The sequence below is a fragment of the Leptopilina boulardi genome, unplaced genomic scaffold, assembly GCF_019393585.1.
Source record: "Leptopilina boulardi isolate dan_hultmark-lab unplaced genomic scaffold, ZJU_Lbou_2.1 LbouV2_240, whole genome shotgun sequence".
In the NCBI taxonomy this organism is placed as follows: domain Eukaryota; kingdom Metazoa; phylum Arthropoda; class Insecta; order Hymenoptera; family Figitidae; genus Leptopilina; species Leptopilina boulardi.
Genome location: NW_026137797.1, coordinates 214014 through 241642, shown reverse-complemented (window position 1 = coordinate 241642; position 27629 = coordinate 214014). Strand labels below are relative to the sequence as shown.

Sequence of the window (27629 nt, the reverse complement as noted above, 5' to 3'; positions counted from 1 at the left end):
TAAAATATAAAACACTTTGAATAATAATCAATTTTTTATTATTAATAATTAAATCAAAGTCGGAGAAATGATTAATATAAGTCAGGAAAAAGTTAGGTATTTTTTTCCGGTGAAGTTGTTAGACACTTTAAGAAACAAAGCTTACTTTATTATAAATAAAAAATATTTTCATAGTTTCTATGCCGAAAGTGGACCTTGAAAAAAATTATAACGTTCCCTGAAAAGTCATTAAATGTTTTTTTCCAAATTTTTTCAATACCCTAATTTGAATTGCTTAAGATACTTTTTTACAAATTTATGACAATAATTGAATTGTAAGGAATTTTAAATACAAAAATTTTTTTTATGTAATTTAATTTTTTTATGAATTGTATTAAAATTATTGAAAATTATTAATTTTATGAAAAATTTTAATTAAAATGTTTTCAAATTTTTTAATTTTAGAAGATTTTCAACTGAAAATTTTGAAAACTATATTTGAATATATGAAAATTTTTATACTAAAAACATATATAATTTTGATTTTTAAGAAAATAATTGATATTTCAAAATGCTGCAATTAAAAGTTTTCGATAGTTAAATTTTAAAAGAATTTATAATACAACTTTTTTACAAATAAATAAATTCTCTAAGAATTCATATTAACTCATATAGGACCGAACAAACTGTTCGACTAGTCAAACACTAGTTTTCACATTGCAAATAAAATATTAGAATATCATACATTATTATGCAACTACATTTTTAACATTGACAAGTAGTTTACTTTCAAATTTTTAAAGAACCAAAATTAATAAACAATTACAATAATTATGCCACTTACATTTGTAAGTGCGTCTGGAATTGTAGTGTTCAACTAGTCGAACAGCTGTCCGATATGGGTTTATGTATTAAAAATAATATTTTAAATCTAAAAATTGTTTAAATAATTAAATTATCAAAGATGTTGATTAAAATTTCTAAAAATTAACAAATTTACTAAGAGTTTTGTACAATTCTTGAAACGTTTAATTAATTAGCCTGTTATCATTATTTTATTTTCATTACAATATATTAACAAAAAAATTAATTGGAAAATTCATTATTATTAGAATAATAAAACCAACATGATTATAAGGGGACACATATTGACACATAATATGATTATGAATGTAGAGGATACATAATTAAAATAATCAACGTATAATAACATCTGTTTTTATAAAAACAAAACTTATTTTAAATTTTTACAGTTGCTAAACGTTCCATAAAAAATGTAGTATATATATATATATGCTTTGTCAGTAACAAGTAGAATTTTTCTACTTAGAAGAAAGTAGTGCACTATATGGTTATGCGCAATGCAGGAGAAGGGTCGATACACTTTTACTATACTTACTATTTATGTTATCACTATGTCTAATGCGTTAGAAGACTTTAAAAAATAATATTTAATTGATTTGATACTCTTTTAAATAATGATATAATTAAAATTGTTTTTACTAAAATCCCGATTGAAACTTTTACTTGAAAAGTAATAAAAAAAAAAAAAAATCTTTTTGTCCAATTAACCTCACGATTTGAAGTAAAAACAATTTTAATTATATTTAATTTATTAGAGAGAAGAGACTATTTTATAGTTTTATAGGTTTTTTTTTTTTTTTTTAAATAAAGTACATTATTATGCGATCTCACGAAACAGAAAAAAACCAGTCGTGCTCTAGTAAAAGCAATTTAGTGAATTATTTTTATTAAAAGTTTATATTTATATTTTATATTTATTAAACAGATAAATGTTTTTTTAAAAATAGAAATGTGTTATCCTTCAACGAAAAAAAACTAAGAATAAAAATATTTAAGCTACTTTTAATTAAATAATTGTAATTTTTGTTCATTTAAAAATTGTTTCTGTTAAATTTATTTTATTAAATAAAGTGTTGTTTTCTATTATTTGCGAGAATTTTTTAAAAATGTATTATTTCACAAAATAATTGACATAAATAAATATCTCTTTTGTTTCATGACAGATAGTTTTTTAACAACAGCGATTATGCAATCGATGATAATTAAAATGAATTAATTATAAAATTAAAATAATTGTTTATTTATTTATTTTAAATAAAATCTTTTTAAAAAATATTTCAATTTGTAAAAATGTCTATTATTTAATACGATATTATTTATTTTATAAAAAAATACATTTTTAAATATAAAAATTTAAATTTGCATGATAAATACTGAATTAAAATTTGTTTTCTTTTAAATCAATATACAATTAAAAATAAAGAAACATTTTACTAACAATATATATGTGTGATAATTGCAAGAGAAATTCAATGATCTCTTCTGTCACTCATAGAATTGCAAGAGACATAGGAAGCTACATCTTTTATTCGTCTTGTTAATACTTCCTTGTCCAATTTTCTTGCACAATCATGGTTATTTAAATTTTTTGATAACGTATCGGATAAATTAATTCTGTCAGTCGACAACATACTAGAATGGTCTAACCTATGATTCTCGAGATTTTCATTTTCGCTTCTCTCAGACCTGTCAGATCTTAAAGTGTTTTTCAAGCTGTAATCAAATTTCTTGAGATCGTTTTGAATACTCCTAAGAGAATCAGACTTATCACATTCGTATCTTTTTAATATGCTATTTTCAATATCATAACGACGTTTTATTAAATCGGACTTGAAACATTCCCTAAACGATTGATCTTCACCTCTATCTTCAATCCTTTGAGATAAACTGTCATTGTCGAATTGATCGATTCGCTGATTCAAACTATCAAATTCATAACCACGTTTTACCAACTGACTTTCGAATCCAGCTTTAGCGGCCAAATGGAGATAGTTGTCGTCGCCAATCGGTGCTTGTCTGAAAAAAATTTAATATAATTATTCAAAAGAACATTACTTCTAGGAAAAGAAAACATTTTTTAAAAAAATTTAAGGTTTGAATACAAAATTGTTTTGATAAATTTTAAGTTAGTTACGACAAAAAATATTTTAATTACTTTAAAAACAACAACAACTTAAAAACATCAAGTTTGTTATCAAGACTTTTCGATTAGTCGCATAACTGTTAAGTAACTAATTTTTTTTTTTTACAATTTCTGGTTGATGTTTAATTATCAAACTATAATTGCATACAAAATTTAAAAAAAAAGAATAAAAATGTTATGCATAAAATTGAATTTTATTATAAAATGAACCTGGTTGATGATGATACTTTAAAGAAAATGAATATTTGTCTTTTTAATATTATTACTCACTTGCTTCCATATTTAGTATCTCGTGCTAATTTTCTAAAATAGGATCTGTGTTCACATTGCAAAGCAATTGTTGCATCTCTAAGTGCAATCAAAGTTTTAAAACAAGCTGGAACGTCTTCTATTGGCGATCCTCCATTCGGTAATACGCACATTTCACTGGCACCATATACAGCTTGACATTCGCACGCGCTCATCAATGTTTCGAGTCGTGTCATATTTGTAAAGATTAGAGAGTGAATTCTTTGCAAATCACGGTCGGGATCAAAAACCATTCGTAATCCAGCTTCAATTCCCGGTGATACTTGACTACATCCCGGCGCTCCTTCCATTGCAGCTCGACAACTATTATAATTTATTATAATAAAATTATAATTATTACTATTCAAATAAAATTACGATTTACTTATGGGGCAAGGTATTTTAAAATTATACCCCTAGTAAACAATTGACAAATAATTTTTAAATAATTATTTCTCCTATTTAATGAAATCAAATTACTTTTGCAACGAGTAGTTTTGAAAGAAGAATTTCTAAACTTTATTACTGTAAACAATTTTTTTTTTTTAATTTACGTTTTTACCTATGAAACGTCAGAGAATTTAAATTAATTTCTTAAAATCCTCTAAAATGTCCATTATAAACTTTATGGAAATAAAAAATAGAATATTTAAGTTTTCTTTCGACATAGATTTTGTCAAAATCGGAGACAACGTGTTTTGAGATATTTAGAAGTTAAACCTTCAAACTAAATTTTTTATACTAATTAAATATTTTTTTAAAATCATTTTTTTACAATAATAAAGTTTAGAAATTTCTCTTTCGAAACTACTCATTGAAAAAATAATTTGATTTAATTAAATAGGGGAAATAATTATTTAACAATTGTCTTATACTGTCAATTGTTTACTAGGGGTAGAATTTTAGAATAGAATGCCCCTTATATATAAATATACAAATTTCGAGCATATTTTCTATATATAAAAAAAAAAAATAAAATTTCTAAGCTTATATAATATGTTACGTACCATAGCCAATGACCATTAATGTATGCACTTGGATGATATCTTTCTAATCTATTACTATTTGTGTGACAAATTTTTGTGAGAATATCAATCCAATCCTTCTCTTCAACACAATTACCAGCTTGAATATAAAGAGCTCTTTGCTTTTGTACAATTTGAAACATATTTTTCATTTTAAATGAATTCTCGTGTAATCTCTCTACAGCCAAAATATCTTCTAATGGTATTCTACATAAAGGTTCTTTGCCTTTAACAATCGAAAAAAAATTATATATTTCACTAAACTAAAATTTGTAAAAAGCAGTATATAAATTATGTATTCTGCGCCAAATTCGAAATTTGAATTTTTAAAATTCAGATAATATTGAAAAAATTGTTTGCCCACGATCTGAATAGGCTTACAATTTGCGTAAAAGAATAAGAATTTTAATAAATTTAAAAAAAATCGATCAGTAGGTCAATAGAGAAAAATGACTTTTTATCTTTAAAACTTAAAAATTTTATAGTAATATCATTTGAAAAAAATACTTTTAAAAAATTAATGCATTTTTAAGAAAGTTATGAGCATTCAAAAATAAAAGTCATTAAAATTATGAAATTTTGAAAAATTCATATCTCGAAAACGTCATGCTAAAAAAATTTGTAAAAAATAATGACAGCTAGTCTCAATTAGTACTAAAAGAAAAAAATGTTTCAAAAAAATCGGAGATGCAATTACAGATGGACTTGGAATTTGCCGTGGAATACATCAAATATATAGACAATACAGGATATCCACCAATTCTTGAAAAAAAAATCTATGACTTTTCAAAGTTTTTCAAGCTCTAAAATCATATTTTTTAAGGTCCACATTCGGCGTAAAAACTATGAAAAGTTTTTTTTTTATTTATGGCTTCATATTTTAAGGGTCATTTAAATTTTAATGATCGTAGGAAGTTATATTTTTTTTTTCTTTTGACATTTCGGTTCTAATAACATACATTTTTATTTTTTGAAAATCTATACAAGAGATTGTGAAGAATCATATAAAAAGTTTGAAAAAAATTAACAATGAAAACTAGTTGAAATAGTAAAAAAAGTAAAATATTTAAGAAGAGAAACCAATGAAATTTTAACTCATTTTTTTCTCCCTTTTTTTGAAAATCTATGTGAGAAATTCTAAAGAATTATTTAAAAAAAAGCGTGGAAAAGAATTGTCGATAGAAAATAGTAAAAATTGTGAAAAAAAATTTGTGGATTGTAAATTTTAAACTTAAAATTAATATTTTCTATGGCTGGCCACTCTATGTTTTTTTAGGACTTAAATTGACACTAAAAAAATATTACAACTTGCAGCGATCATTTAAATTTAAAGGGGTCAAAATACTAAGGTGGTGCTCCCCCCTTAAGAAATAAATATCATTATTTTAGAAAATTTTAATAATTTAAGGTTTTGTTACAAAATTTAAGGACTTATCAAAGATTTCAAGATCCGCTGGACATCCTGTCAATAATAAATGTTGAAAATAAATCAATTTTTATTTACCTTTTGTTTTTGAGTATGTTAAATCTTGAGTAGTCAGTCTAAAATATCTTTGTTTAAAATTCTTTCGACCAAATCGTTTTCTACCTTGCGCTCTTTTAATCATTACTCTGTAACAAATATTATTGATTCTTGTTGATAATAGTTAATTTGTCGACTTTGCATTATTAAAACATTTTCTATACGAACCTTTTTATCACTTTTTTAGCATTGAGATAGCAAAAAGAGAAGAAACTGCATTAGATAGGAGAAATTATTTTTTAAGTATTTAAAGGAATGGAAAATAATAATTAGTTTCGATCTTTAATTTTTAAATACATAATTTAACAATATAGAATTTTAAAGAGCTAAACTTTGTAATTTTTATTTAAAAATGTAGAATTTAAACTTATTGGTGGTTTACACATTCTCGAAAAGATTTTTATTTAAATTTTCATCCTAATTTTATTGAACAAGTCTGCAATCCTCTATTTTGAATTATTTATTTAATTTAAATTCTTCTTTATATATATATTAATTAAAAAAAACTTCACTTTGTGATACTTTTGGAATAGTTTTCGTGCTTTTAGTAGAAATTATTAAGATTTAAGCTTACCCTTCTTTTAGCATGACTGGTTGTCCTTGATGAACAACTGATCGATGTCTAATGGTATTGCTTCCGCTTGTTGTTGAAATTAACTCCAAAAATTGTTTAACTGCTTGAATATGTCTTTCGGTATAAAATTCTCTAAATTAAAAAAAAACAGATTTTATAAATTATACTGATAAAAAACATTTTCCCTCTATTAATTAATGGTTCTATTGTGAATAATTTGAAATAATTTTGAATTTGAATAAGTTTAGTAAAAATAAAATTTCACTCATTCATAAATATTTTACTTTAAAACAAAAATCTAATTATTTTTAATTAATATATCATAATATAAAACCGTAAAATTAATACAAACCTGTAGACACACTCCATGTATTCCTCTTTACAAACACTTCCTGCTTCACCCCTACAACTTACTAAATTTCCAAGACTCTGTATTGTCTTCGAAATCAATGTTAAAGTTCTATTCGTTTGTGAGTCCTAAAAAATTTTAAGTTTCATAATTAAGACAAAATTGAACGTTGATTTATTATCATTTGTATTTGAAAAAAAAACACTTTTAAAATAATCAGTTACTTACAATTTGTTCATTAGTAATATCAAATAATCTGGGCCCCAAAATTGCTGGAGCAAAAAATCTCAGAAAAATAAATCCACTAATAACAGAATACCGCACTTCTTTATTTTTTGGAAAATGAGTAGCAGCAAGTTCTCTTAAGCAAGCAAACATTTCACACATTAAAGGTGGACATCTTATTCCTGAAGTTGTTATCGCTGTAAAAACTCGTTCAACATACTCCTATTTTGAAACAAGAAACATTTAGTTTTTTCGGATTTTTTTTTATATAGCTGTTATTAATAAACTTTAATATTAAATTAGAAATTGTATTTTTCAATTATTTTAAAGTTTTATTTAATTTAAATAACATTCAATATCGTTAGAATGATATTTTGCACTTTTCTTCTCTCTTTTTCATAAGTATAAAAAATTTAAAAACTAAAATATCTACTTTCTTCATTTTCCCTATTTTTGAACGTCAATAACTTTCTTGGAGAAAAATAAAAAAATATGAGACTTTGAAATTTATTTAAATAGATTAAAATTTTCGTATTTTTGAGGCTGTGTTTAAAAAAATAATATAGAACTGACGTATTATACCTTTAGATTTGAGAGATTCGTTTGAATAGTGTTTGCATCTTTTATTCTCGTTGGATCAATTTCACAGGATTTTTTTTCCAAAAATACGTGCTCCATTGCTGGTCTAAGAGTACTATGTAAATAATGTAATCCTGCAAGACGCATTCCTTCATCCATCATTTTGCTTACTAAGGTGTTACCTCGAAAAATTATAGTAGGATCCCTAAAAACGTATATTCATAATTATTAAACTACCTTAAGAAAAAATTTATGGTCTGTTACTTTTTCAGTAATAATTTTAAGAGTACCTAAAAATTACTTAGGAGAGTGATATGTATTAATCTCAAGCATGTTATTTTAAAATAAAATATATTGAAATAAAAATATTTACGTTAGTTTGGAAATCTCATGGCTCGCTAGAGCTTTCATAACTGCAACCAATTGACAATGATGAACAAGAACACGAACAAGAGGTTGCGCCGCATCCATTTTACTTGGCACAATTTCTCCCAAAATGTAAACTGCCGAAGACGTAATAGGTTCTACATTAACACTTTGTAGTAAAAGACTTCGTAATTTGTCATACATCTCTGAAGAAAATACATGATCAGCTGTGTAATGTATTTTTAAGCGTAATGATCCTAATCCTGGTAGAGTTCCCGGAGGCGTGGAATTATTAGTAATTTTACTTGGCCTATTTTTTACTAATCTAGGTTGTAAAAAATACCTATAACATTAATAATTAATATTAACTTAATATAAGCCAAAAGAAAAAGAAAACGCGCGATTAGTTTCTTTTAATAGAAAATGTACCATGCAGTTGTTGAATTGGCCGATTCCTTCTGTAAAAATCCTAAGGTAACTCGCACCTCCCCTAAAAATGCAGGTTGTTCTCCCATTCCAGATGTTGTATGCCATAAAGCAATAATTACCTCTGCAACCTCGCAACTGTCGATTGAATAGTAAGAAACATCTTTTTCCTTCGTTTCTGATAGTTCTTGCTATTGACATCATAAAAATGAAAATGTAATTATCTATTTTTGAAGAATTAATTTTACAATAAATTACATATATATATAAAAACTAGTTAATAACGTACTTCAAATATAAATGTTTCATTGAAATAGGGAGATGCAGTTTTCTTTTTAACTTTTGTGCGCTTTGGTATTTGCTTCCCATTATTGTAAACAGCAGTAATTGTTGCAAAGGGATCACAGCCTCCATTTTTAATTGTTAATTCACTACACTCTATAATTCTGAAATAAATAAATGAAAAATTATTTAATTTCATTTTTAATGAAAATTTTCAATTAATAGAAATCTAATAATTTGAAGTTAGATAAACGTGTTTCCCTACTGTATTACACTCCTTCCACTAGAGTTGGGATCACAGTACCTTTTTTCTTCAAAATCAGTGAAAAAGTGAATTATTTATCAAAAGTAGGTAACAAAATAGTATATTTCGTAACGAGTGCGAATATTTGCAAATTTTTGAAAAAGTGTTTTTTTGGGATGAGCTGTTTTGGGACAGCTTGTCCCAAAAAAAACACTTTTTCAAAAATCTGCAAATATTAACACAAGTTACGAACGATACTTTTCATGACAAGGTGCAAAAAAACGCACTTTTTAGCACGGCGTGCTAAAAAAGTGCCTCTTTTTTGCACCGCGTTATGAAAAGATAATAAAATAATAGTTAAAACAAATTATTCTTTGGATAAAATAAAATTCTGACAATTTTAAGCTTAAATTAATAAAAATTTAGATAATTTGATACCGAAAATCAATTAAAAATTAAGTAATTTAAAATTCGCTTAATTTATAACTTCAATCGATTAATATTAAGTTAGATTGAAATTTCATTAATTTTAAGTTTCGATCTATTATTATTTGCATTTGATTAAAATTTTAAATTAATAAATCTGCAGGGTGTCCAGCAAAAAGTACAAAAAAAAAAAATTCCCTGACTTTTCCCAAACCTTCTTTCCACTTTTCTGTAAGAAATATTTAATATTAAAAGAATGGAAAGTATCGAATATTAAAGTATTTCTAAGATAATAAAAAACATTTTATTTATTAGCATTATAAACTTTGTCTTGTACCGAAAAATTTAAAAAATTCATAAACATGTTCAGTTTTGGAAAATTTTTAAAAAGTTCCCTGACATTCCTTGACCGCAGGACACCCTGATTTGTTTTGATAAAAAAAAACAACTAGAATTGATTGAAAGTTGGATGACTTGAAATTTAAATTGATTTCGAAAAAAATTTAATTTAATTGAAATTTGGATCAATTAAAATTTGAACTGATTTCAATTTGGATAAATTGAATTTTAGATTGATAGAATTGATGGTTGATTAGAGTTAGAATGAATTTAAATTTAGATCGTTGACAATAATTTTAATCAATAAATGTTTGCAACTAATTTAAATTTAGATTTATTTAAATTTGATCTTGATATTTTTTAAATCGATAGAAAATTTTACTAAATTGAAGCTTGGGTCAATTGAATAATTTATTTAGAAATGATGAAAATCTGCATTATTGTGTTCTCTAAATTAATATAAATTCAGGAATGTTAAAAAAAATTCTTTTTAAACTAATCAAATAATTTTCCAACTGAACTCAAATCAATGTTTTTACATTGTAAATATAATTATTTTTTTTAATATGACATCATTATGTTAAAAGCATCACGGATCACAAAACGGAAGTATAAAATTGACAATTTCTGTAAATTTCTCAAATTTCTAGAATTTCCTTAACTTTTGACTCCGTCACTTCAGGATTTTTCAATCATTACTCCAAATTTCACAAGAAAGTGATATTTCATTCACATTTTAAAATGTTTTTCGTTTTAATCGAATTAGTTTACAAATTTATTTTTCCTTGCTCTGGGTTTTTAGGCTGTGTATCATAAAATTGAAATTTCTGTATCTGAGTAAAAAAAAATATCAAATCCAAATACAGACGATATTCACCTGACTGATAGTTTAGGTTGATCGCATCCAACTTGTGGTAGCAAAGCGAATTCAATATGCGCTTTTCCCTGCACCTCAGAATCAGCGTCAACCGGCCTCAAAGGGAACCAATGCTCTTTATTATGATAAGTCGCTAAATCCTCTCTCTTAATCGCTACTTTCCCTAGTATTTTATCTTGTTTTAAATGCCGATCTGTATCAAACACATAAATGCTAAGGTAGCGAAATTTTCTAGGCACTTCGAATTGAAATTCCTCCCCAAAGAACGGACTGGAAATAAAATTAAATTATTTAATCATTTTTATTACTATTCAAAGAAAAAAAAATAAAAATTAAATAGAAATATATTTATTCTTACTTAAGTGTTCTTGCCATTGTTGTGGTACGAAATATTTCTTCTTGGTCCAATGACAATGCACAGTACACATCTCTTGTACCTGGAGATCCATGACTTCTGCTTTGTAGATTCTTTGCCTCCCCTGTTCAAAATTCATTACTTTTTAATAAATATATATAGCTCAATTTAGAATAAAATACATAATTTTAAAGTAAAATGCGATTCAGTAAACGAAAGTCGTTTTAGTATAAAATTATTCCTTATTTTACCTTACTTTAATATTGTAGCGCAATATTGCCGTACAATATTTACTTCAACTTTGTGTTCAATATTTTCTTATACAAATTTTTTAAAAAAATATAAACAATAATATTTCGTAAGCTTCGTGGGTGAATATTTCAAAAATTAAAGATCAACATTTAGGAAATATTTAAAAAATTTCTTTTACTACTTAAGTCAAAAAATATTGAACTTTAAGAGATTTATTTTTAATTTAAAAAATTCATAAATTGCTTCAAAACTCATTGCTTTAAATTTTAAATTTGCTATCGAACTAATATAAATCTCAAAAAAAACCATAGTTATTGTTTAATAATAAACAAATTTATTTAAAATGTTTTGTAAATGCATTATTTTTAATTTTTGTGAAAAAAAAATTTTTAACTTAACGGGGCACGATTTTACTAATCAAAACAGTGCGCCATGCGTTTAGGAGTAACACATGTTGTGAAGTTTGACAGTCAAAACATGGATAACATTACACAATGCTGTTGTACACTGTCAAGGTAAAAAAAATTTTTTCTCTAAAATTCAAAATAACGTTTCCGCAAACTATTTTTTTTTCATAAATAATTTTGCTTAATATTAAACGATAATCATGATTTTTTTCCAAGTTGAAATTAATCCAATAAGAGATTTAAAAATTACATACAATTTTCATTTTTTAAATAAACAGTAATTTAAAAATCATGAATATTATAAATTAAACATTATTTTCTCAAAAATTAAATGTTTTTTTGTGTAAAAATAAAAAATTGTTTCTCTGTAAATGAAATATAAAAAAATTAAATTTGTTACTGTAAATAACATGAAATATATTTAATATTTTTAATTTAAATATTTAGTATTACTTAGCTCATCGAGCACTACAAAAGAAAAGTAAAACGAAAGATGGAAAAAAAAATTGAGAAATATGAATGATCTTCTTCATATGAAATGCCCCACATATTGGAGTCGCGTTGATTTGTATATGGATTATAGGGTAGGAAATCCGGTGTAACTTGCGTATATTCCTTTTAAAAAAAAAATCACACTCTATGAAATAAAATAAACAATAGCAACCTCCTTTTAAAGATTTCTACATGAGATAACTTCACTTAGAATAAAAACTGTAGACTTATTTCTCCTTCGAGAGAATATCCGTAGGAGTATTGAAATAGGCGACACTTATATATTTGAAAATAGATGCGAAATGAACACACATTTAAGAATATATAATTTATTAAACTCTCGTAATTCAAAATTATCACTAATTTAAAAAACAACACTCATTAACAATCACATTTGATAACAACTATATTATTATAAAGTATTTTCATACCAATTTTAATCTTTAATCTCTCTTCTACGCGAACTAGGCGCGTCTCCTCAGCCATGTTACCTCCATGACACTACACTACATACTGCCACTAGAAACTTAAACCACCATGATCTGACTCTGACTCAAAACTGACGAATCTGACTACACGCGACACACCGCACACACAATGAAAGGATGAAACGCAGGCCCGTTCTTTCATTCTGTGAATGGAATTCTGTTCCATCATGATCATGATTCTGTTCCAGTATAGTTCAGGAGCGTAAACCAAAGAGTATAGTCCCATGTCAGCAAAAAATGCTCAAGAGCAAGAATTTGTAAAAAAAAATACTACAGTTATTGTAAAATAAAATTTACGTTAATACTTTGTTAACAAATGCTTATTTTAAAAAAAATTATCATATAATACACATGTCTTAAGAAAAATGACAGGCGCCCTTATAGGTTACATTTATAGGATTCGTATGAACCTTCGTGTAGGATTCCATACCTACAATATTCAATTATAGATTATTTGTTATTATACATTAATTAATTAATATTATTGATTAAAATAAATTTTAACAATAAATAATTTATAATAGGATTTTATTTGGGATCCTACAAAGAATCCTACATAAGAGACCTGTAAGGAATTAATTATAATTAATAAACATATCACACTTATAGCTGTTTTATTACGATATACATTTAATTTATTAGATTAAATATTTAAAAAAAAAATTTTAATTATGTGATTAAATATAATTGAAATTAATTTGATAGAAAATAATAGAAATTATTTGATGGAATAATATTTTAAAGAAAAATTTGATATTTGTAATAAGAAATAATTAAAAAATTTATTTTTGAGTTAGACTTTAAAAATAATGTTTATTTCATATTTTCAAAATTATTTTAAATATAGGTACCTTGATCAAACAATATTTTATGAATTGACCTTAAAAAACTTTTTCTTTTTGTAAATCTGTTTAAAAATGGAAAATTTTTTAATTCTTTTTTAAAAGTTTTTACCGAAAATCTAAGATTTTTTTTTTTAATAAAAGAATTTATGAAATTAATATTTCTTGATTAAAAATTTAATATTAACAGTTAATAATAAATATTTAATAATATATTTATCTAATTCTTTTAAGTACCCATTCGTCCTTTTTCAAAACTAATTATTTTTAATAAATGATTTTGTTTTTTTAATATAAATGTATTTTATAATTTAAATTTAATTAAAATTAAATTTGTTTATTGAATACAAATATTTCTTTACGAATGCTAAGAAAAATAGTTAATACAACAAAATTTGTAGAAATTTTTTGCTAAGCGTCAACAAATTATTAAAAATGTCGAGTTTCCTTTTAACTGTATTTGCAGGTGTAGTATGTCACAGAGATTCGAATGATATTCGTGTTTTTAATTTTAATTCTAAGATAAAGGATGAAGAATATTAATGAATAAATTGAAAAGTCAAAAAATTGCTTCCGACATTGGAGGAAGTAAACATTATTTTATTATAATAAAAGTTATTTTTCTATAAAATTAATAATAATTCTAAAATTAATGTATTACAATTCTTTTTCTTAGTTTAATGAACATAGTTACTAATTATTATTCTTGTAAGATTTTTAATACTTTTTTTTTGGTTTTGTTTAATTAGAAGAAAAAATATATTTTGTAAAATAAAAATTTGATTTCGATATTCAAAAATATGTACACTTTTTTTAAAATTAATATTATTTTTTTTTTGTTTCGATTCTTCAAATTTTTTTTTAATTTAAAAACTAAATTCAATAATAATAAATAAAAAATAACAGATGATTTATAAAATCCAATTTTCTTAATTAGTTTTTCATAATAAAGGGTAATTAATCGACAACACTTAACTTCATTAGAAAATTTATTGAAATCAACTCTATTTATTAGAGGTACAATAGTAAAAAAACAAAAGCAGTCGTTTATAAAAAAGAGATAGTTAAAATTGATTAATTTTGAGTCTTTTGTTGATTTGTTTTTCAAATCTTGTGTTTATGGAATACAGAACAATATTACAATTTACATGCATATGTATTTGCCTTCAAATAAATGATCAGAATAGGAAAAATAGTTGAAAACTTATATATATATCTTTCTTCTTTCTTTATAATGGTCATTATGTACAAAAAAAAAACTATAGATATTTACAACTGTTTATCATGTCAAATGAACTTTAAATTATATGGCGATTTTAATTTTGTCTAGTTGAAAAATAAAGTTATTGATATCTAACTATATTTAAATGAAGAAATTTTATTAAAATAATATTGTATATAAAGATTGCATTCTGGCAGTAATTATTTTTTAAATTATACGTAATTCTCAAAGTAACAAACACATAAAAAAATTGTTCTTTTTCTATTATAGTTAGAATATCAAAAAAAAAAAAAAAAAAAGAAAACAAAACTTCCCTATATTGAATAACTAGGTTATTATATACGTAATTATGGGAAAAATGCGGCGAATGACATTGGTATTTTGGTCGATTTTTTCCCACATAGCCTGCTACAGAGAAATGAACCTGAGTGTTGAATTTATTTACAGTATAGATTTTCTGTTGTACGGCGGAATGATTTAATTAACAATAAGTACCTATTTGACAGAAAAATATAATTTCTATTTAAATTTCTCCAAAACTATATTTTATCAATATTATACTATCATATTCTCACCAAATTCAATTGCTTTCTCTTACAAATCTATATTGACATAAATTTTTTAATTCCTAAAAGCAATGATTAAATTTCATTAACTTTTAATTACTTTCAAAAAATAGTTTATATATATTTTTTTTACCAAAAAAATGAAGAAATTCTTTCAAAATTATTAATCGAATCTACTGTTAATTACATTAGAAAAGTATATCGCCTATTTTAAATTAAGTTTTAAATAATAATACGAATAAAAATAATGTCTAACTTTCATCATAAAGAGGTGTTTGGTCCCCACTTATTTCCATATCACGAGGTGATTTAGTTGCGGAATTTGAAGAAAATGGATTATTACTATCAGCGGTTGGATTATCATCATATCTCGTAGTATCATTTGTAGATCCTATTGAGAATGGATTGTCATCAACTTGAGAGGAAGAATTACCAAAACGAGAATTTGAATTAAATTGTCCTTTATTAGAATGGAAGCCCGATCCACGATTTCCACCTCTTCCGCCACCTCTGTTAAATGATCTCTTTTCTGATGAAAAGGAACTATTTCCCGTGTCCATTGAATCATCATTTCTACTACGATCATTTGAGGATCCAACTGAAAATGGATTATCATCATTTGGAGGAGGTGCATTACGTGAACGAGAATCAAAGTTTGAATGAAATTTAGAGCCACGATTTCCTCCTCTTCCACCACCTCTGTTAAATGATCTCTTTTCTGATGAAAAGGAACTATTTCCCGTGTCCATTGAATCATCATTTCTACTACGATCGTTTGAGGATCCAACTGAAAATGGATTATCATCGTCTGGTGGTGGTGCACTATCGCGACGTGAACGTGAATCAAAGTTTGAATGAAAATTGGAACCACGATTTCCTCTTCCTCTTCCACCTCTTCCACCATCTCTATTAAACGATCTCTTTTCTGATGAAAATGAACTGTTTTCCGTGTCCATTGACTCATCATTTCTACTACGATCATTTGAGGATCCAACTGAAAATGGATTATCATCATCTGGAGGTGGTGCACTATCGCGTCGTGAACGAGAATCAAAGTTTGAATGGAAATTAGAACCACGATTTCCTCCTCTTCCACCTCTTCCGCCACCTCTGTTAAATGATCTCTTTTCTGATGAAAAGGAACTATTTTCCGTGTCCATTGAATCATCATTTCTACTACGATCGTTCGAGGATCCAACTGAAAATGGATTATCATCGTCTGCAGGAGGTGCACTATCGCGTCTTGAACGAGAATCAAAGTTTGAATGAAAACTAGAACCACGATTTCCTCTTCCTCTACCACCTCTTCCACCATCTCTATTAAACGATCTGTTGTCTGATGAAAATGAATTGCTTTCTGTGTCCATTGAATCATCATTTCGACTACGATCGTTCGAGGATCCAACTGAAAACGGATTATCATCGTCTGCAGGTGGTGCACTATCGCGACGTGAACGTGAATCAAAGTTTGAATGGAAATTGGAACCACGATTTCCTCCTCTACCTCCTCTTCCTCTTCCACCTCTTCCACCATCTCTATTAAACGATCTCTTGTCAGACGAGAAGGGATTATTTTCACTATCACCTGATTCATTATCATTTTTACCACGATCATTCGACGATCCAACTGAGAACGGATTGTCATTATCTGGCGTTGCCGATGAATCACGACGTGAACGTGAATCAAAATTGGAATGAAAATTAGATCCTCGATTTCGTCCTCTACCTCTATTGAATGATCGATTATCATTGTCTCTGTCCATTGAATCATTTTTTCTACTACGATTATTGGATGATCCGGTTGAAAATGGATTATCATCATCGGCTGGTCCATCCTGCCGTGAATTAGAATTATAATTATCCCTTTTCGAATTGTAAGATCCTTGATTTCTGCCTCTTCCACCTCTATTATTGAAGGAATTGTTATTACCGCCAGTTGTTCCAACTGAAAAGGGGTTATCATCCGCTGATGGACTGGAGAAATCATTTGTATTAGAATGGAAATTAGATCTATTATTTCGACCACCTTTATTGAAGGATCTATTTGTACTGTCTCTTTCTCTAGATGATTCTCTTGATGAACCAACGCTAAATGGATTATCATCAACTTCCGGTGGATCATTTTGTGGTGTACGATTATTAAATCTTTGATTTCTATCTTGAGGTGTGGCAAATTTATGATTTCTATTTGCCATTCCATTAAATTGTGTTTGATCAGATGGAGTATATGGTGTCATTGGTTGCATTCCATCAAAAGTAGTCGCCGGAGTGTGAGGCTGATAAGTTTGACTCGCCACTTGTGATAAGGAATTCAACATATGATGTGGCATATTTTGAGCAACTCTTTGTATCACTTCTTGAGTCATGGTATTCATAGGTCCAGGAGTTGTAGGTAAATAAGGAGTTCTAAAAGGCATCAGCATGGGAGTGTTTTGACCAGTCATTGGACTTGGTACTGAATTTAACATTGGATGAGTATAACCATTCATTGGTGCAGGTGTTGTAATGTAGGGTGTTCTTGAAGACATCATTCCACGAGGAGTGCTAGGCGTTGCCTGACCAGGAATTGGATCACGGAAATGTTCTTTAAACCACTTGAGAGTGTCGCACAATTTACCAAACATTTGTCCTCTAAATTTAAAACCCTCTGGTGTAATTGAAACATATTCATGTCTACATTGTGCTCTCGGTAAATATGACAATAGAAATTTGCCTGGATAATTTTTAGCTGCTGACAAAATATAGGGAATTCCAGAAGGATTTGCTTTTTTTTGTGCTTTAATTATTTCCTCAGCTTTATCTTTCATACCATCAATTCCAGATTTATAATATTTAAAATCCAATACTTCAGATACATATGATGCCATGGGATTAACATGCCTAGCTATAATTTCGTCTAAATCTTCAAATTCTTCACTGCCAATCCATAAGCGTGAACCCAGTGAAAAATCATTTGCTTTTCCTTCTTCTTTAACGTCAATATGTTGATGTACATTGTCTATAACTTTCCAAGTAATAGTCAGATGATCAGCGCCTTTACTACTTGGACGTATCATTGCGTCACCTTGTTTCATGTCTTTCATTAATTTTTCAGCCTCCATAAAATTGACATTATGAAATGACGGATGAACAATAACTCGTTTAATGTAAATTTGTTTTTGTTTCGCTTTTTTAGAATCGATCTCATCTTGAATGTCCTTCTCTTCTGCATCGTTATCATAAAAAGGATCTTTCTGTGGTTTAAATTCATGATTTCTATCAGCAAGATCGCTACTTTTACTTGTGCATTCAACGGAGAATTTTTCAACTTCTATTTTTGTAATACGACAATGAATTGGTTGATTTATGGCAACTCTCTCTTTAGGATTCGCCACATGTTTATCGGATAAATTCTTTATGTGTATATAACCAGAAACACCATTATCTAAACGTAGTCTTATACCAGTTGCCTTTCCAGGACAGGAACCAGCGTCAAAATGATTCCATACTTCCGATAATTCAGGGAAATCATTCTTAAGACAGAAAGGACATTGCCAGAGTCCAGTTTCATCGTTTCGAACTGGATTTGCTTGATCAAGTTGTTCACCCTGTGGTTTCTTGTGTGTAATGCCAACAACTTTGGCTAAAACCAATTTTCCCGTATGGAAAGTCTCCATTGTTTCCTTAGTCAACATATCAAAAAGTGTCTCAGGATTGGGAGATTGATAAGTTGCTCTTAAATCTTTATAACGAGAATTCAATTCCGCTCTGATATCATAGAGAGTGATACTTTTATTTCCAAAACCTTGCCTATCAAGTTCTTCAGCAAAAGCATCTAAATCAAGGTCTTTTAACCTCTCGGGAGCTTCTAAAATTTCTTCCAATGCACCTGCTGGATTTGCATCTTCATCATCGTACTCAAGAGCGTCAACTGCCATTTTTCTTGCCCATTCATAAGTTTCGGGATGTACTCGAGAACCATCTAAAACCTCAACATAAGCTTCCGTACTGTCACCAAGACTGTTGGTATCGATTTTTATAAATCCTGCACAATTAATAAAAACTTTAGGTCCCATATGACAAACAGTAACAAGTTGAGTTCTATTTTCCAGCCTCTGATTAGTTTGTTTCAATATTTTAAGCAGAGCTTGACCTTTCCTCGAACCCAAACCACAAACAAATTGTACAATATTACTGAAATACGCCTGCTGAACTGCCTTATTTATATCAACACCAACCTCATTAACGCGATTTACAAATTCCAAATAAATATTCTCCAATAAATCTTCAGGGGCAAATTGATCTTGCAATTGATGATATTTCAAACAAAGTATTTCATTGTCCGATGTGCATAATTGAGAAAATTCTAATAGTGGATCCTGCATTCTACGCGCAAGTGATATGGCCTGTCGCAATTGTAGTGAATAATCGCGAAAATCTGTAATGCCCTTATTACTATTTGCATAAACTTTTGAAAATTCATTATCACATATTTCTACCTGAACATTTGGGAATTGTTCTTCATCAACGAGTGTTAAAACTGTATCTCGAATGTCAGCTTGTATCATTTGAGAGTCTCTTGTTTCGCCACCAATTACAATGAGATGAGGTTTTTTTGTTGCTATAAAATTTCTAATCGCTAAAAGATCTGCCTCCTTCATTATTTTTTCACTTTCTCTTGGACTATTTTTTCGTTTAAGTATATGAGGTATTTTCAAAAAATCTGTACATTCTCCATCGGGTGCAACTATACATGCAAATGGAGCTTCAGATTCATCAGGTACATAAGCTATACCCATTACTCGCAAACCTTTACTTGTATCCCATTCTTCATCCTCTTCTTCAGGAAACTCGCAAGTGTAAGGAGCAATTTTTAACCAATTATACATTTTACGACAACATGAACGCATAACGCATTCTTTTGCTTCAGCAAGAAGCGTTGCCTTCAGTTCTTTCTTTAAATCAGGTACAACCTGTAAAGATAAAAATTAAATGAAATTAAATAAATAAAGTATCGTTCATTAGATATTAAATCCATTTTATTAATTCCTTAATAAGAATAATTCTATAAGAATATTAACAAGAAAATTTATTTCGAATATTTCAAAATCGAAGATGTAAATTTTTTAAATTTTAATTAAATTAGACAAATTTCTAATAAAGAAAAAAAAATTCTTGCAAAAATTCAATTTTAGAATTTTTATTTATAACTTTTTAAATAACTGAATTTTTTAAAAAATATTAAAATTATTAAAACTAATTGAACTTTGGAAGAGTTATAGTTGAAATTTTTAGAAATAATTAAATTTCAAAAGATTCTTTCAAATTTCAAACAATAATAATAATTATTGTTATTTAAAAAAATAATAAAATTTAATTATTAAATTTTATATAGAATTAAAAATAATTTATCAAATAATTTTAAATAATGTTTTTTAAAAGTAATTAAATTTTCAAAGATTTACAATTCAGATTTTTGAAATTAATTGAACTTCAACTGATATTTAATTTAAATTTTTGGTGATTTTTGTTGGTGAAGAATTTATTAAAAATTACAGACAAAAATTGAATTTCAAAAGTTTTTAAGTGAAAAATGCTGTCAAATAATTGAATTTTTGTAGAATATTTTAAAAATCATTGAAAATCATTAAATCTTGGAAGAATTGCAGTTGACATTTTCAAAAATAATTAAATTTTAAGTTTTAAATTGAAATTTTTGAAAATAATTGAATTCAAGTGATTTTGAATTGAAATGTTTTGATGATTTCTGTAGCTGAAGAATTTATTAAAAATTAAAGACAAAAATTCAACTTTAGAATATTTTAATTTAAAAATGCTTTCAGATAATTGAATTTTGGATTTGCTGATTTTTTTTTGATTTTAAACAATTATCGAATTTCATAAAATTTTTGTTTGAAAAATAGTTTAAGATAATTGAATTTGTGAAAAATTTAATTAAAATTATTGAAAATAATTGAATCGTAAATTTCGAAAAGTGATCAACTTGAAAAAGCGTTAGTGTCATTTTCGCGTAACGGTAGTGAAAGGCCTGAATCTGACATTAAATTCGTATTAGTTTCCTAAAAAATTTAACGAATTTCAAGCAAATTTGATCAACAAACTACTTAAAAAATCATATTTGTTGGAAAATATTGTGTTAAAAATAATTTTTTACTTTTATAATCAGGGTTGACACAAAAATTTTATTTTGTTTTTCCCTGATTTCCGGTTAGAATACAAATTTTTTTCTTGACCCCAATGAAATTTATTTCAAGAGATGTTCAATTATAAAAAATTAGAATCGGAAATTTCAAGAATTATGATTTTAGTAGCATTTTTAGTAATTTGAAATTTTCACAGTACTTTTCATGAAATTCCCTTACTTTTCCCTGACCCGTGGCAACTCTGATAATGTAAAAGAAAAAATTAAGTTTTCCTCTTAAAAAACGAAGCTGAAGTACGCAACGTTTATGATAAACTATTTTTAAAGAAATAATTTTTTAAAATGAAAAATTATATAATTTTTTGCCTAAAAAATATTTTTTTATAATTTGTTGATTAATGATAACTACAAAAACTATTTTTTTAGGCAAAAAATTATAGAATTTTTCATTTAAAAAAATTTTTTCTTTAAAAATCGTTTATCATAAACGTTGCGTACTTCAGCTTCGTCTTAAAAATGTGAATTATTTCTAGACTATTTCTAGAATAATAATAACAATAATAATAAATAGCTTGACAATTTTTAGAAGTTGTTTTAAAAAATTTTAGAAATATTAATAATTAACAAAAAAATGTTTGTAAAATAAATGAAACTTACCATTTTTGTTAAAGCCATTTCCACACTAGCGACTCTAAGCGCATTCCATTCTTGGACAGTTTTACTGAATTCGTCTCGATAGTAAAGTTGTTTTACTTCATCAATGTAATTATTACTCGTATTACCTTCAAAAGAATCGCTAAATGACATAGTTATCAACTTATCTTGCTCAGCAATGACAAGTTTAAGAAATTGATCGCCAACAAAATCGCGGATTGGTTTGTCTTTTAAATATTTCATACTGTAAACTGGATGATTCTCGTCAATTTCTTTTATTCCTTTTTTTGTCGGACGAACGGACAATTTAGCCCTTTCCATGTACATATCTCTTATTGTTTTTCGAACTAAAGGCTCACGCGCCAATTGAATTGCAACCATTAGTTGAGCTGCTTTTATTGTCTCTTCTGGTGTTGAAAATTTTTGTCCACAATATTCAATTGCAACTGTTAATGGATCTGCATCTTCTTGATCGACTTCATGACGTTGATAATTATCACGTAAATTTTCAGCAAAATGTTCAGGAGTGAGACCAAATCTTTTTGAAAGAGAATGTAGACCAGCTTTTTTACAAATAGAATAAGGATCATTTCTCACTGGTTTCTTTATTACATCATCAACTTCATTTTCATCTTCATCTAAATCTTCTTCAGGCGGTGGATCTTCACCATTTTCTTCAGCTTCAGCAATCAATTGTTTTCTTCTTTCAAGCTTTTCTTGCTTTCGTGTTTCACGCTCCTTTAGTCTCACTGATTCTTGCATCAATTGAATATCTTCACTGTAATACAATTTAAAATGACGATAAATATCATTAATTTCTTCGGGAGTTTGAGCATTTTTAAGACGTTCAACGTCATCATCTTTAATAATTCTTATTCCATCAGACAATGGAGCATCAGGGTTCTTCATAATTTCTTCAAGTTGAAAATTTTTCATATTCTCAAAGAGTTTCAATAGATCTTCTTTACGCTGTCTTAACTGACACCATTTTGCATCAAATTTATAAACTTTCCACAAGTCGTTGATATTCAATTCAGGTAATACATATTCTTTTCTATAAAATGAAATAAAAGGCACTTCGAAATGTTGATTTCTCATGAAATCAAGAGCTTTTTTAATTTTTCCAATTGTCTGCGGACCATTATTTGCACGTTCTCTTGCACGCTCCTTAGCTTCATCATTTAGATGTGAATCTTGAACGGAGAATGTGGGTTTACAGAAAGCTTGCTCATAAATCCATTTAGCCTCATGATCTAATTCATCTGAACCTTCTGGCACTGGAACTACTGGCACTGAACGAATTTGCATTCGTTCTGGTATATCATTCATTCGAACCTAAAAAAAAATAAACAAGTGAATATTAAGAAATAATGAAAATGGATAAAATTATAGATTTATTGAGTAATTCCATAATTTTTAAAATACCTCATTATCTTGATCAGTAAAGTGTCCACGTCGAAGTTCACTAGGCTCGTAAATTTCAAAAATGCTTTTTCTTGTTGTTTTCTTCTTTGGTTGTTTCTTTGATCTTCTTTGTCTATCAATATCTCCTTCTTCTTCATATTCATCTTCCTCTTCTTCCTCTTCATCTTCGTCGCCGTACTTTTCAAATTCTTCATAATCAAAGTCCACGCCAAAAATATCTTGAGCTTCTTGAAGAGCCCTACAATAAGGATTAATTTATTATCATTGTATAATTACATTCCCTTTCAAATTAGCATCGACTTTAAAGCGCAACAAAAGTCGTTTTAGTCGATTTTTATACTTTAATTAAATTTAATTAGTTAATAAATATTTTACTTTAAATAACTAATGTTACTAGATATTAAATTCATTATATTAAATCCTTAATATGAAAGATTATTATCAATAAAATTTATTTTGAATATTTCAGAATCGAACCAAGACAAATTTTTAAAATTTTTATTAAATAGAATAAATTTCTAAAAAAATTCAAATTTCATTTTTAAAATATTTTGAAGCTCGATTTAAACAATTTATTCGAATTAAAAACTTTGGCAGTTTTTATTTTTAATGGTCAAACAAATTTCGGATAAAAATTAAGTTATAAAAATCATTATAAATACTTATTTTTCGATAGAGTTATAGTTGAAATTAATAAATTTCATAAAGTTTTAGATGGAAAATTTTAAAAATAATTAAATTTTAGAAGGTTTTTAATTAAAATTTTTCAAAATAATTGAATTTAAGTGATTATGAATTGGAATTTTTTGGTGATTTCTGATGCTGAAGAATTTATTAAAAAATTTAAGACAAAAATCGAAGAGTTTCGGAAGAGTTATAATTAAAATTATTAAATTTCAGAAAGTTTTGAACGTTTAAATAATAAAATTAATTTTTTTTAATTACTACAGCATTAAAGTACATTAAAAATTTAATAAATTAGTAATGTATTTTTAGAAACAGAAAGTAATATTTTATAATAAATTTTAAAGTTAAAAAAGCAGAAAACAAATTTTTCAGAACTTTAGGCACGTGTATTTAATGTAAACTCGACTTTATAAAATATGTATAAATAGAAATTCAAATTTGTGAATTTTGAAATATGGAAAAACATTATAAAAAAAGTTTACTTACGAGTCAGCGAAAATATGTTTCTTCTTTCGTTTTTCTCTAATTGGTCGACCCTCATCATCAACAATAAAATCATCAGCATCAGAAGAATCTCCTTCACTAACCTCATCGATTCTCGATTCTGCGACGCGGTGACTTCTTTCAGATCTTCCATCATCCTCCTACGTTAAAATTTTTTAAAATTTGTTTTTTAATAATAAATATTATTATTAATAAAATAATTTTACAATTTATTAATAAATAAAAAATGTGCATAAAAAATACTAACATCACCAGAACCTTCGAAAAGTTCATTGGCAATTGCATCTCTCTCTTCTTCCTGCTCTGCTTCTTCTTCCGATTCTTCATCTACTATTTTTTGTACACGTTTAAAACGTTTCTAAAAATATTAACAAATTATTTAATATACTTTACAAAGTAAATACTTGCTTAATATAAAAAAGATTAATAACAAACTTACTCTTTCCACTTTTACACCTAAATTTTCCTCAATTAAATCATAATCATCGTCTTCTAGTCGATCATCAAAATCATCATCACTTCTTTTGCGTTTTTTAGATCTTTCAGAATTATCGCTATCATCTCCATCTTCTTCAATTGGACCATCGTCGATTAAATCTTTTAACTCTTCACGCATCCGTTCTTCGTCTTCTAGATTAAGTAAATTAACAATTTTTTTTAGAAATATTAAATTTTTGAGGGTATTTTGGAATTCGGTTTCAAATTTGATTATATACACCACGTAGAGAAAAAAGAAATTCAATTAATATTTATAATGATTTTATTTTTTATAATTATTATTTAATCTAAATATTATTATTTATCATAATCAATATTAATAACGAAATTTTTTTTAAAAACTTCAAAATTTTATATTATTTATAAATAAAATATAGTCAAGGAGTAAAAAGCACAAATAAAAATATAAAAATTAAAGATATTTAGAATTTTATATCATTTTGAAATTACTGATTGAATAAAAAGAAAAATTAATTTAAAAAAAAATTTATGAACTACGAACCATTTTTACATTAATTTTTAAGACTTCTTTTAATTCGAAGGACTTTTAATTAAAAATTTAATAGAAATTACCTTCCTCTTCTTCTTCACTTTCTTCCATTGCCTTAAGTCTTTTAAGTTTCTTCTTGTCATGGTAGTCTAATTCTTCTTCGTCCTAATAGAAATTGATTAATTGAATATTTAATAAAATATATACATACAAAAGGCATTTTTAATTTGCATTAAAAATATTTATAAAATTTATTTATTCTAATAAAATTAAATGATGAATTTAATTAATATTTTGAATCAACTATTTTTAAAAATAAATTACATTAAGATTTCAAATAAGCGTGCGCTTTTTTGACCAATGAGGTAAAATTAGTGAATAATGTTGAATTTAATTTCTGTTTTCTTAAATACTATCAAAATAAAACAATTTTACTATTATTGCACTTGATTTGTTAATTACCATTAAATTTAACTTCTGTTAACTTATATTTATTACTCGAACAATTGTGGAGATATTTTAAAGAACGTATTTAGGGATTGTTAATAAAATTGATTAGATATTTCAAAATTCTTTGGATTAGTTAGCGTGAAATTTGTTTAGGTATCCAATGACTTAATTAAAATAAAAAAATTTCTTTAGAAAATTCAAATTCATAGATTAGTTCACCATAATTTCATTATCTTTAAAAGTAGTACTTCGTATCTGTCTTTATTAAGATTGTCAAAATTAAACAAAATCATTTAAAAAAACATGTAACGTATTAATTTTGTAAAAAAATTATTTAAAAATTAACAGATGAAGCAATTTATTCTAAACCTTGATGTAGTAGAACTTGTGAAAACAAATTACATAATTAAAAACGCATGTTAAACATCTTTTATTTATGATTAATCAATATTTGATGATTGATTGCTTTTATTTGTATTTAATTATTTCTTTCTTTAAGAGAAAAATAAAAGGGACTTGAAATGTTAAAAGTTCCAAAAATGTTTTGATAGATATGAGAAGGTAAACAAATAAAAATAGCAATGAAATTTAAGTTAATTTACAAGAACTAATAAATTTCTTAAGTTAAATACAAGTTTGTTTAGAAGATAAAAAATTTTTCAAAATTTTCGCACAATTTTTTGAAAAATTTTACTTAACTACTTTCAAATTTAAAAAAATTAAAATTGTTATAATTTTATAATAAGATTTGTTTGAAAATTTAATAAAAGAAATCTAATTTTTTAAAAAATATTACGGTTTAATTTTTATTACAAAATTATACTTATAAAAAAAAAATATGCAGTTTATATCTCATGTAAACTTCATCGTGGAATCAACAGTTGGTTATCGAAATAATATCGTGCATTACATATGTGTAAAATGATACTTTCAACTCGCACTAGTTTGTCATAATGAAGGAATGTGATTTCAGAAAGAAATGGCTTGGAATTTCATAATAAAAAAGAAGAAAAATGAGTTAAAAAAAGGTATTACTCAGAAAAGAATTAATTTGATCAATTTATGAAATAAAAAATTAAAAATATGAAAACTTATAAGGAAGATTTTTAATAGAATTGGTATTAACTTAAGATTATAATTAACGAAAAATTCATTTCTAAAACTTTCCATGCCTTATAGAGTAAAAAAGAAAAGCTATCAAAAGCAAATTAAAGGTTATTATAACAGAAAAATTATAGAAATTCAAAAGCGATTTATAACAAAAATATTATCTTAAAATAAAGTATGGTAAATAAATTGCCAACTAAGGAAACAATTTTTCTTTTTTCACCGGCTTCTAAAAATTTAACGGTATTTATGATTTAAAATTGTTTTCTTACCTCACTTTCTTCTGCTTCTGAGTGAATAAAATCAGCCATTATTGGAAATTTTTATTCAACAACAACTATATTAGAAACGTTTAAAAATACCTGCTTCTAAACGTTTTTCCTTTAAACTTACTAATCTATCTACCTCTATTGTTAGGATACGAAAAATGACGCCATATTTACAAAGAAAAAGGCAGGTGTTCAATGAACTAAAGTAGAATATCCGAAATATAAAACTTTTCAGTTAGGTCATTTTAGTAATATAGAAGATCTGTTAAGT

The 27629-nt window shown here is 26.2% G+C and overlaps 2 protein-coding genes across 6 annotated transcripts; both read right to left on the bottom strand.

Annotated features, from left to right (window-relative positions):
- Positions 1 to 576: 576 nt before the first annotated feature.
- On the bottom strand, positions 577 to 12654 carry LOC127280373 (ras GTPase-activating protein 3). 2 transcript variants are annotated; one of them, XM_051303328.1, is made up of 15 exons: positions 12446 to 12654; positions 10867 to 10987; positions 10509 to 10778; positions 8630 to 8786; positions 8344 to 8531; positions 7922 to 8257; positions 7552 to 7753; positions 6973 to 7191; positions 6748 to 6872; positions 6396 to 6527; positions 5990 to 6034; positions 5804 to 5910; positions 4282 to 4525; positions 3257 to 3598; positions 577 to 2859 (listed from the first exon to the last, which is right to left on the bottom strand). In XM_051303328.1, the coding sequence occupies exons 1-15, from the start codon at positions 12498 to 12500 to the stop codon at positions 2313 to 2315; spliced, it is 3090 nt and encodes a 1029-aa protein (XP_051159285.1). In that variant the 5' UTR covers positions 12501 to 12654; the 3' UTR covers positions 577 to 2312. The 2 variants fall into 2 exon arrangements, with proteins under 2 accessions (XP_051159285.1, XP_051159286.1); XM_051303329.1 differs by lacking the exon at positions 5990 to 6034 and having other exon boundaries at positions 12446 to 12653.
- Positions 12655 to 14315: 1661 nt separating this feature from the next.
- LOC127280366 (transcription elongation factor SPT6-like) lies at positions 14316 to 27542 on the bottom strand. Of its 4 annotated transcripts, none has more exons than XM_051303321.1 (9): positions 27362 to 27542; positions 25616 to 25697; positions 24984 to 25174; positions 24792 to 24902; positions 24527 to 24684; positions 23354 to 23591; positions 21932 to 23263; positions 16241 to 20084; positions 14316 to 15829 (listed from the first exon to the last, which is right to left on the bottom strand). In XM_051303321.1, the coding sequence occupies exons 1-9, from the start codon at positions 27398 to 27400 to the stop codon at positions 15384 to 15386; spliced, it is 6441 nt and encodes a 2146-aa protein (XP_051159278.1). In that variant the 5' UTR covers positions 27401 to 27542; the 3' UTR covers positions 14316 to 15383. The 4 variants fall into 4 exon arrangements, with proteins under 4 accessions (XP_051159278.1, XP_051159277.1, XP_051159275.1 ...); XM_051303320.1 differs by having other exon boundaries at positions 14316 to 16036; positions 27362 to 27541; XM_051303318.1 differs by having other exon boundaries at positions 14316 to 20084; positions 27362 to 27541.
- Between the last annotated feature and the right edge of the window lie 87 nt (positions 27543 to 27629).